Source organism: Xiphophorus maculatus, chromosome 16, assembly GCF_002775205.1.
Source record: "Xiphophorus maculatus strain JP 163 A chromosome 16, X_maculatus-5.0-male, whole genome shotgun sequence".
Taxonomy (NCBI): domain Eukaryota; kingdom Metazoa; phylum Chordata; class Actinopteri; order Cyprinodontiformes; family Poeciliidae; genus Xiphophorus; species Xiphophorus maculatus.
The window spans coordinates 18,263,275-18,274,661 of record NC_036458.1 but is presented as its reverse complement, the minus strand read 5'-3'; the positions used below and the strand labels follow the sequence as shown (position 1 = coordinate 18,274,661).

General features: G+C 38.0%; 1 protein-coding gene across 2 annotated transcripts; it reads right to left on the bottom strand.

Annotated features, from left to right (window-relative positions):
• Nucleotides 1-4,408: 4,408 nt before the first annotated feature.
• LOC102225993 (desumoylating isopeptidase 1) lies at nucleotides 4,409-11,121 on the bottom strand. 2 transcript variants are annotated; one of them, XM_005806061.2, is made up of 6 exons: nucleotides 10,938-11,121; nucleotides 10,658-10,679; nucleotides 10,430-10,499; nucleotides 9,007-9,116; nucleotides 8,773-8,895; nucleotides 4,409-7,322 (listed from the first exon to the last, which is right to left on the bottom strand). In XM_005806061.2, exons 1-6 carry the CDS (start codon nucleotides 11,026-11,028, stop codon nucleotides 7,232-7,234), a joined length of 507 nt encoding a protein of 168 aa, XP_005806118.1. In that variant the 5' UTR covers nucleotides 11,029-11,121; the 3' UTR covers nucleotides 4,409-7,231. The 2 variants fall into 2 exon arrangements, with proteins under 2 accessions (XP_005806118.1, XP_005806119.1); XM_005806062.2 differs by having other exon boundaries at nucleotides 9,013-9,116.
• Between the last annotated feature and the right edge of the window lie 266 nt (nucleotides 11,122-11,387).

Below are 11,387 nucleotides of genomic sequence, written 5' to 3'. Positions count from 1 at the left end.
CTGCGTAATATTTGAACAAATATGTTTCTCTCTCTCGACAAAATGCGTGCCCAGAAATCTGGTTTAGCTCTGGATAATTTAGTAGGGTTATGCAATTCCGAACCATTTGGACTGGTTTATTTCAGCATGCCACGCTTCAGAGTTAGACTTCCACAGTCACCTCAAAGTGAACTTGACCCAGATCCTGCGCAAAGTTAATTATTCCTTTCTTAAAATGACGGGGCAAGCTTCAATAACGGTACATCAATCTGTTAATTACGGATTTAAATGCTAAACTACAAGGAAGCTGTTCCATGAATAAAACTTTCAGGAGATCTCACACTAAGTCCTTTCCTGGAAAGAATGTCCTTTCTTTTCTTTAAATACTAAAATAATGTTCATTAAAACTCCTGTGATACAAGCAGAAACAAAACTTATTTTTGAATCTTATATAAGGATTAATTTGCTACTTGAAATAATTTTAATGTGAGGTGACTCTAGATATACCGGCACATAAAATTAACATTTATCAACCAATCAAATTAGTTACATGCAATTCAGAAATAATGATATTATTAATCACACAAAGTTTGGCTGCAATAATTATTATTTCTAAGTCAAAAGACAAAAACAAACATCGTGCTAACGCCACCTCTACCTTTTCACTGGTAATGCTTAAGAAATTGAATGAAATGGGTGCAAACACCGGCAATAAAACAGTAAAGTCTTTTTACTTTACTAATGTTTTTGCTTCGTGGTTTTGCCGCCTCAGTCCCTTTCAAAGTGGAGTAACAGTCACTTTGGCTCCAACAGCGATTCTGTTTTACCATACGTTGCTCCAAAAAAAAAGTTTCACTTGAAGAAAGTCCCTGAGTGATGCTGAGCATGTCAGCGGTGTGGAAGAAATACTAAAACAAAGGTCTTTGCTGGAACTTTACACTGAAATACAGAATAAAATCTGTACTTCCTGAGGTCTACATTGCATTATACACATAGTTTAAACTCAGAGAGACGGGATGCAAAAAATCTATTACCGTGCAGACAAAAGTATCTCCAGGCAGCAGTACATTTTTTTAATTTAATTTCCCTTTGGGATGAATAAAGTCTGTTGTGCTTTTAAGATGGGGCTCAGAGCTTACCAGTCTTGTGCTCACGGTTCCTGTTATGCAATAAGTTAAGAGTAAAGTCTTCTCGCAGTTTTTGGCATGGGCAATATGTTTTGGGTCAGACGTTTTTCAATAGAGTTGAGAGCTCTTAACTAGGCAAAACATCAATTCATCCATTTTCTAACACCCTTGTCCCTAATGGGGTTCGGAGGGGTGCTGGTAAAGTGACTTTCCGGGCGAGAGGTGGGGTTCACCCTGGACAGCTCGCCAGTCTGTCGCAGGGCAACACAGAGACAGACAGGACAAACAACCATTCTAACACACACCTAGAGAGAATTTAGAAAGACCAATTAACCGGACAGTCATGTTTTTTGACTCAGGGGTGGGGGGAAGCTGGAGAACCCGGAGAAAACCCACACATGCACAGGGAGAACATGCAATCAAGAAAAACCCCGGGAATCGAACCCAGGACCTTCTTGCTGCAAGGCAACAGTGCTACCAACTGCGCCACTGTGCAGCCCACTATGCAAACCAGTTTATTCTAATACACTAGAAATGAACTGTACAGTTGCAAGAGGCTAAAAGGAACAAAGGAGTCACCCCTACGTGTCACTGAAGCATGTGTCTTCACAGCAGGAGAGATAGGTCCAATGCTAACAGCTCTGACCCGGCCTGACAGTATTCTCGAAATAGGAAAGAATGGTAACGTTTGTCAAGTCCTACAAGGACAACCATGATTTTCCAACTAGGTGAATTAAATCAACTTCGTCACGAGGAGCAAGGCCAATGTAGGCCTGTATGCATTCTTTCTTTCCTTCTTTTTGGGATGGATCAAATTGTCCATATCTGTTTGTTTTTCCATGATGGGAAGTCCACCTTTTCTAAAGTATGCTTAGTGTGAAATCTAAATACACATATTATTTATTCGTAGCAATGTAGATCTAAATCCTGTTATGTCAGAACGTATGTTTATTTCACCTTATATTGTGGGTAAAACAGCAGAGTGGTTTGAGGCAATGAAAAACCAAATCCACACAAACAGGCAGAAGAAATAAACCATCTTCTGAAGTTTATTTACAGATATAAGTTTGGAGCAATGCTACACGTCCGTTTTGTGATCTTAAATCTGAAAATGGTAAATATGTTGTATAGGTTTTCTTTTCTCGTAAATCAGAAAATCAGTTTTGGCACTTATTATTTTACTGCTCGTTTGCAGGTGGACGGTTTCTGGGGAAATTATAAAAGTGAAACTACTGCCAGGTGCAACAAAAGCTCACAGGCAAATTTTTGCCTTGTTGTCCCTGAAGAGGTTTATTGTGTTCTACTAATAATAGTGTATATAAAGGGGATTACCCCGTGTCATAATGAGAACTGTTGAAGCTCAATACCCATTTTAATAATCAGACTTTTATGACAGAAATACAAAATTACCTCAGTGGATAGAAGAAGGTAAATTAAGAGGAAAGTCAAAAAGAGAGATTGTGCTTCTCCATTTGAATCTTAATAATAATAATAAAAAAAATAATAAAAAAAGATAATTAAATTTACATTTAAAATCCTGAATAATCAATAAGTCAGTTGTTCTCCACAGAGCACTTTGCTTTATGAATGAATGCAGGTTTTCTGGAGCTCCTAAGGGCCAGATCATTTAGTTGTAAGACTCTACCTTGACCTGTGATGAAGTCTATAGCTAGTGTGGCTTTTCCTGTCTTTACTATTTTCTCCTACTACTCTCCATGTATATATTATTAGCAATTCCTGCTCAAATTAAGGGTATACTCTCTTTGTTTTGTGTTTGCAATGAAAGTAGGCTTACTGTTCATCTTTCCTGTATGAATCCATTGGCAAGGCTGTTACTGCCTTTAACTTTGTGTCCCATTGAATGTCCTCCTGTCCCAGTAGTTCTGTGTTTTTCTTCTGTCTTTCCTTCCTGCCCACTCACACACTGTCGCACTCACCACTCATCCTAAACCAGGTTCTGTTCAAGAGTTCTTCCTGTTAAAAGAAAGTGGTTCCTCTCAAATAACAGGCAATGTTTGCCAATCAGAGCCAGGAGAAGTGTCTTAGCGCTGTCAAACAACCTCATGTATGCGCTGCTAAATATGGTATAGGTGGAGAAGTAACTCACCGTTACAGCATAATCGTATATCCACCGTCATCGGTGGCTATGCTAACTACCCTCAGCATAGCCACCTGCAGCAGTGAGCAAGTGGGAGGCTGTGAGCACTGCACACAAGCATGATTGACAGCAGGATTGACCCTCCTCCTGGCTCTAATTGGTTGTTTCTGACAAAACGGTGCATTTCTGCAGTTAGTGCTGAGAGCTCTGGCAGAAGAGCAACATTTTTTCCACACATTTTCTGTCTTATACGCCACAGTGACACCTTTAACAAATAGGTAAAATACATATTTTGATCAAATATACATGCTGCAGCATTAAGTCCTAGAAGATGAAATTCAATGTGAACCAGTGCTAAATAAATGGAATAAATTGAAACAAAACCTTTGGGTTTTGTTTTTTTTTCTTTGAAGGAGATATAGTGGAGTGAGCTGGATTCCATCTCTATAGGAGTAACATCTGAACCAATGCAGAAAACATCCAGCTTCATTAAATCTCCCCTCAGGTCCACAAGCAGCTCCAGTCTCTGAACTACAGAAGAAACTCTCCTGTGTGCAGCTCCTCGCGTTTCAGCATCAGGCTCCACTAATGGCTACTTCCCCGCACCACAGCAGGTTCGACAAACAATAGAAAGACGAGATTACGCTTCCCCGAGTGAAATAAAGCATTTTGTGAAAGCGAGATCCATTGGTAACACATCTCTTAGGATTGTCTGTTTAACCTCTAACTGTCAGGGGAAAAAGAGATCAAGGATGTTTTTCTGGGTTTTTTTCTGTTTGTATTTTGTGGGACACCTTGCAGCAGCTTGGAGTTATTAACTGAACAGAAGGTGAACCCTGCCACCTGGTGGACAGATAAAACATTGACAACCAACAACACAAGTGGGCTAGAAAGTCTTTCATCTTACAACACCTTATGTGAAATAATCTCGACATTTGTGTGTGTGTTCATGTACCTCCTCTATGCATGCATGACAACATGAAGTAGACTAAACAAACACAATGTTTTTGATTTGAAGACATTCAAGACATTTGACATCTACCAGGCTATAAACGTACAAAACTATTTGTAACACAAAGAAACAAACAAAACCAAGGATTTGGAGAGGCCTAGTTAAAGTTATGACTTAAATCGTATTGATATGTTGTGCTGTAATCTACATTAAAAATCTGGCAAAGAAAAACACGCTAAATTTTCTCCGCAGTGATGTAAAATGTTTATTGGTAAACACACACACAAGAAAATATGCATCCTTTCATTTGATGGATTATCTTAATTCATCAAAGTACTTGTGAATCGGCGTTTAAAACCTACTGAGAATCGCTGCCTTTGACAAGAAACGCCACAAAAGGAGTTTCAACGACCTTAACTCATAAATAGAGTTACAAAGAAATACCAAGGAAAACCAAAACCACATTACACAAACAATACAAAGTGCAGAAATATATAACACTGTTTTTTCTTAAATAAATTGGTAAACAATACCTATAAATATCTGGTGCAATCTGCAATTTCACAGGACGGATAGCAGCAAGCAACAACGTACACCGGCGGGATAAAGGGCGACTTGTTCAGTGATACATTTCAGCGGTCGGGTTGGTGTGTCAGTAAGCTGGAGAGAAGGTGGGGAATTCTCAAGTTCTCCTGGACCATTTGCATCCTGATGCAGGAGAGCAAGACTAGAAGGGCCGACCCCAGTGGCTGCTGGGACAGCGAGAGTGGAAGGTTTGTTTATTGCACGAGAACATGAAGCTTAATACTGGTTTAGACCCTCTGAGATTCTTGCTTCTCGATGCTGTGCTCGTTGTTTGTGTTCATGCAGAAAAAGGTTCTGAAAAGACCCTAAAGCCTGCCGTCTAATGAGTGTACAACGCCCCTCCCGCACTAGTTGGCACCCCTGCTAAGGATATTTAAAAAGACTAGAAACGGATTCATCTTTAATCGCAGCAGAATAATTTTACACTGGAAATGTGCCCTTTAGTTTTAGTACATTTATTCAGTGTAGAACATTTAGAAATATCCCTTAGCTATTTGTAAATCAGGAACTTTAACTACCACAACATGACAAAGGCCAAATTCTCTTCAAAATGGGAAAGGCAAAGAGAGCAGGTTTAAGAAAGGCAGATCTTGAAAAGTTTGTAAATAACAGAGTTTAGGTTTTCTCTGCTAAAGCAACAATTAAAAAGGTAAAAACAACCGGACGAAGACTCTCAGTGAGAAATATGGTAAGGGAGTTGAAAGAAGGCTGTTGCCACGTTTCCTTAGCAACCATAAGTTGTGATCTACATGCCAATCAGTCGCCTTGGAGGCATCCCAGGAAAATGGCTTCCAACCTTTACAAACGTAAAGATGTGGAGTTTGCACGACGCTGTGGCGAATTTAGTTCAGATGGGATTGTGATTAAAGATTAACTAAATGGTGAAGACAAAAACTCCTGGTGGATGAATATTTGGATAGGCACTACATGCCCACTGTGGTGCAATGGGTTGGACTATTGGACAATCTGAAATATCAGAAGATTTGAATTGAAAACCTGGTGACTTTTTTTTGGCAGAAAACTGAAATTGAGCTAACATTGGATAGTTGTGCAGAATGATGATGAAGAGAATTTGGCCACAGAAAAGGTTGATGGGAAACAAAACCATCTTTCTTCCAAGGCCATCTCAGTCCTGAGACGTAAATCCTATAAAATACAAATAAAAAACTAAATTGTGGGGCAAAGAGGATAGGATGGAACTCTGTCCAATTACCCAAAAAGGGTTCTTCAAACATAGGGGTCAAGAGTGGCTAATGGGTTTTTGCTAAAAACTCCCAATTCCCAATCGATTTCTCACATTCTTTTGAGTTTGGGAATATTTCTGCCTCAATAAAAGATTCATTTACTTCCTGTCATTTTACCCGGGGTGGCGATAAATGTGTGGACGGGCACTGTGTTCATCCCGTGTGTTATCGTGTTATACAATAAGATTGTAGAGGGTGTTGCTTTGTGAACTAGATGTGTAATTCATATTATTATATCCTATTTGTTATACAAGTACTATGTCAACTTTAAACAGCCTCATGGAGTCTGAGAGTCTAGACTGTAGTTAGGCAGAGGGGGATGAAGGCACAGAGGTGTGCTGGAGTTCAGACACACTCTGGTGACTCAAGCAGGTTATTGTTGAGAGAGCAGGAGGCCATTTTAAAGAAAACTCTTATAATGTACTGAACACAAAAAAATTGAAAAATATGGAGTCATTCATATAGAGGAAAATGTTTAGGTCAGCTGTTGTTATTATTCCTCAACAACCTATTGTGCGTCAACAAAATGAAAATATAAATCAAAAGAGATTACAGACATACAAAAAGAATTTTGATTGGACATAAACTAAAGGCTAACAAACATGAACAAGGTGCAAATATAGAAAGGTGACCGACTTAAAGTCATAATGACTTTACCAAATATTATAAATACATTTAAAGAATAAAATCCAGCGATGAAGAACATAGTCAAGTGTAATTTAACACTTAATTTTCAATGGAAAATTTGTTTCAGAGAAACGTGAAGACTTTATTATGTTATTCTTCTTTTTTTTCTGAGTAAATATCCGAATCTGTTTCCTACATTAACTGATTAAATATACTGTACATTCTAATTTTTTCTCATTTTCATATCAGACAATGACAACTTAGGCGGATTTTAAAAAAATACAGTTTCCAAATGAAAATTGTATTTATTAAGGGGAAAAAAAAAGGTTATCCAAACCAAGCCGGTTTTATGTGAAAATTGAATAGCATTGATTAAATGCTGTGTTTTTGTCTGTTTCAATTTCACAAATCGCACAAAGACCAAAAACAAGACGCGTTGCCTCTACTGTCAAATCACCGGTACGCTGTAAAATCTCGGATGTGAAAAATATTGCCCTCTGAAGTCGGTGGTCACTTATTATGCAGAAAGAATGAGAAACAAAGACAGGAAACAAAGAATTAAAAGAGATCAGCAACATTGAAAGAGACCTGCAGAACACCGGGCAGCTCCGTCAGGCGGTTAGATGTTTCTTCCACCGTTGATGACGTTGCCTCCGGGCGGGGCGATGTGAATGGAGTCGAGGATTGGTCGAAGGATTTGGCCGAACGGTCTGGAGATGGGACAAAAGAGAATTTATTTGAAATAATGATAATAAAAAATCATTTTCTGTAACAAACTAAGATCAATGACTCCGTCACAGGAATTAAAACTTTAGAATTCGTGGTTAATCATACCAGAACCCATTTAAATGTCTTGTGATTAAGTTGCAGTAAATTTTAAGAAATGCAGACTCTCTGTTTACTGATTTTAAGTGACAGAAAGTCTAGAAAGAGAGACAGAGATAAATAGAAACTGTTTGGATTTCAACCCATAACTCATATTATTTCACAACGGTCACATCCTGAGACACTTTAAATTGACTGAAATCTGAGAGATTTGTTTTACATTTACACGTTTGAAGATTAAAACCTGCATTTATGTGTCTCAAATGGACATTTACCACACACACACACACACACACACACACACACACACACACCCATTCATTGATTCATTATCTACACTGCTTATCTCTGGAGGGTCAAAGGGTGGCCAGTCTCTATCTACAGGACCAGAAAGAACATGGACACATCATGCAAAAAGAATCTGTGCTCGGAATCAAACCAGGGATCCAACTTCCAAGTTGATTTAATTTTGGCTTTTGGAAAATGTATGCTACAACATTTACGAAAACATTACCAATGGAAATCCCTAAATATATCTTTGACATGTTTACTTTCCTCACCTTTAAAGGCGCTGAAGGTGGAATTGAGCTCCTTATTTACTTCATTTTAAAAATATTCTAACTTGGGTTAGTTGGTTTAATTAATGTTTTAGAATAGACTCTCTATACTCAGCTTATCTGAATTATATTTGTTCACCTGGTTTGAATGCTGTCTTTTGCTAAACAAATATACCAATTGCTCCTGTTCTATAAAGTGAATTTAAGAAAAATCTAAACAGATTTAAACAAGTTGCAGATGTACTAATACTGTCTTGTAAACATTTTACGTATCGTAACTTTCCTAAAATAATGGCCCAAGTCAATTTGCCAAAAGTGATTTTGGCGACCAAAAAAAAAAAAAAAATCACCACTTCTTTTTTTCCAAAAGATGTCTTGGGCAAAAAGAATAAAAAATTTGGCAAAAAAAATTTCACAAGCTGTTATTTTAGGAAGGTGACAATATACAATATGTGTAAAATAGTGTGTTACATATAAATAGTTACATATAATTGGCTTTTTTAACCCTGTAAGAGAAGCTTCGGGTCCTGTCCGTAGCTGGAAGCAGATCACACTGAATCTGTGGTAAAACCTGCGTCTCAGCTGTGACTTGTGACTGAACCTAAACTGTGTCACAAGTTTAACTATTAATGACAACAAAACTCCCCTCAAACCACCATGTCATTCCAGGAAAATAAATCAGGTCTGCTTATCATAATTCAAAACCGTTTGCTTGCTCCAGTCTTATGGAAATCGTCATCACGCCTGAGTCTCGCTTCTTTGGAACCCGGTCACTCACGTGGAGAGGACCTCTGACGGCAGGTCTGTGATGTACGACGGGATGGTCCTGCCTGTCAGGAACTGGGCCACCTCGTTGGTGAACGTGTTGCAGTTGTGCTCAAACAGACGATACCTGTCGCCTCTGAACAAACAAACAAACAAAGAAAAGTTTTGAGATTTATCCTCGTGACGCTGTAGTCACGACTGAACCAAAAATAGCTTCACTGCAAAAGAGGACAGACGCCCCCAGGACCTGTACGTTGTTTCTCCGAGAGAGGAGAGGTAGTCCATAAAGATCTCCTCTGTCACTTCGGTCTCGCCCAGCTCCACCACCGTGTCCGGAGGCCCCAGCATCGTCCCTCCCTGACATAAACCACACAGAGAAAAGTGTTTTGAAACTGAAATACCACGGGAACAACACTCCACTCATTTATTTTTATTTTAGTTTTTTTCCCCTCAGGGCAAAACTAAAAGCTACTTTGTTGGATGTGTAAACACATCAATAATTAGTACAGCGGGGAAGACGGTACTTATCACAACCATAAACAACTGTAAAGTGTTAATGTCATGTGTGAACAGAATTTTTTTTCTCTCTCGTTCATTTCACTTTGCCCCTATGGGTCTCGTCTTTCTGCGCTCTTTTGAATGTTGCCATTGGATTTTATGCATCTACATTTTTTTTTATTATAACTAATGACATTATCAGCTTCAATCATGTTTTCCATGTCATATCTATGAAAGTTGGATTTTATTGGTAGCATTTAGACTCAGCATGGTAATTACATTTTTTTAGAAGCACAAAAAAGCATTAATTGATTAATTATATTTTTTGTGCAGTGTTTTTAAAAAGCTGTCAAAAAGTAGCTTTTTTCCCCATTAATATAAAAAGCAGAAGATTTACAGATTTACTCTAAAAAAAAAAAAAAAAAAAAACATTAACTGAGTGAAAAACAGTAAAACAAAAACCAAGAGAAAAACGTTATTTAAAATTAATCTCATTGTGATGGTAAGAAAAACAGAAACAATGCACAGCAAGCAAGAGGTAATGGCATTGCTTCAAAACTGCCACAGTTATGCAAAATGACATTTAAAATTTTGATGTTCAAGTTTAACATGTGCAATTAAACATAATTTGTTGCATCTCTAAATCTTAATTACAAAGCCTCGGCCGAAAGTAAGCCATCTTCTATCTTCCACGTGTAAACAAGGACTGATATTGTTGCTTAGCGGCATTTATTTGCTTCCTGGGTAAAAACCCTTCAAATAACTTCAGCTGCAAAAATTATTTTAAAAAATTTGAATTCGGTGGGGGGAAAAAAAAAAAAATTACGTTAAAGAAATGTATATTTACTTTATAATAGTTAATAACTGAATTCTCAAGGAATTCAGTTATTTCTTTACTGTATAACATTTCTCTTAGCTATTTTTTAAAATAAGAAAGACAAGAGAACATGCCATTTTGGTAAGGCAGATGTGTGTTGGTCTCCATTAGTCAGGAAATTAGACACCTGTTCATATCTACAGCGAGAGCAGTAAGTTGAAAGTTTACGATAAGCCAAGCTGTGAACAGAAAGGGCTCGGGTTTATCTTGCCACAGCCCACAGTGAGCAGGGTGACTAAAAGGGAGGGCAAAAAGTCTCTGAAGCTCACTGTTAGAAGCTGCAAATCTATCTTACCGGTGAACAGCTGGAGATGCCCTCCCCTCCAAAGAAGAACTCATCACCATATGCCACTATAGCTGTGTGCCTGCAAGAAATAAGCCTAAGTAAATCCAAGTTACAGACTGCAGAAACGTTGTAGCAATCTATCCAGATTTTGCAATGCTCTTTAAGTTACTGCCCTACATGTTGTAGTTAATACTTCAGAGCATACTGTATTTCAACGATTCCGGAAGTCAGACTCACCATATACCGTCCAGCTGTTTACCTGCAACAACAAGGAGACGATTAGTGACGACAGGAGACAGCAGACCCATTTTAACTGGTTCTGGAGAGCCCGTTTAAACCAATGACATCCCTGTTCCCATGATATAATATACAACTACTAACAGTCAGGATTTTAATAAACTGGGAAAATAATACTTAGGCCTGTAAAGTAAAAATATATTATTCACATATTGTCCCCTTTCGGCCATTCTGCCTCCGCTATTTTTTTTTTTATTATAATTATTTAATAACAACTTACCCAACATGATAGGACTAAGGCTGCGAGCCATTCCTCTTGACAGGTCGTAAATATACAGTTGAACATTGTATCGAGGTATATTTTTATCCATTACTTCAACTCTAAATTATCTGTGTTTTTTATCTCGGTTAGCTGTACTGCAGACCCTTAAACGGTACAGATGACGGGGAGGAGTTAGCAGAAGGGTGATGTCATTACGTCTGCTGACTTCCGCTTTAGCTGCTGTCAAAATAAAACTGATCGCTACAGAGAAAGAGGAGACGTTACATCGAGATTCGTTTTTAAAAGAACATGTAGTTTTACGTTGAAGGTCAATGACACAATTTTCTGTTTTACTTTAACAGTTTTTTTTTATGACTTCACACTTTTTTCAGCCTAACAGCACGATTAGGGCTCAAAGATGGTCACATGATTGTAAAGTAAAAAAAAATAAAATGATAATAATAATCG

Excerpts from the sequence above, each read along its gene's own strand:
- LOC102225993 (XM_005806061.2), bottom strand. The coding sequence starts at position 11,028 with ATGGATAAAAATATACCTCGATACAATGTTCAACTGTATATTTACGAC. Across the intron at positions 10,500-10,657 it reads AAACAGCTGGACGGTATATG|GCACACAGCTATAGTGGCAT; the intron begins GTGAGTCTGACT and ends TATTTCTTGCAG. Across the intron at positions 8,896-9,006 it reads CTCGGAGAAACAACGTACAG|AGGCGACAGGTATCGTCTGT; the intron begins GTCCTGGGGGCG and ends TTGTTTGTTCAG.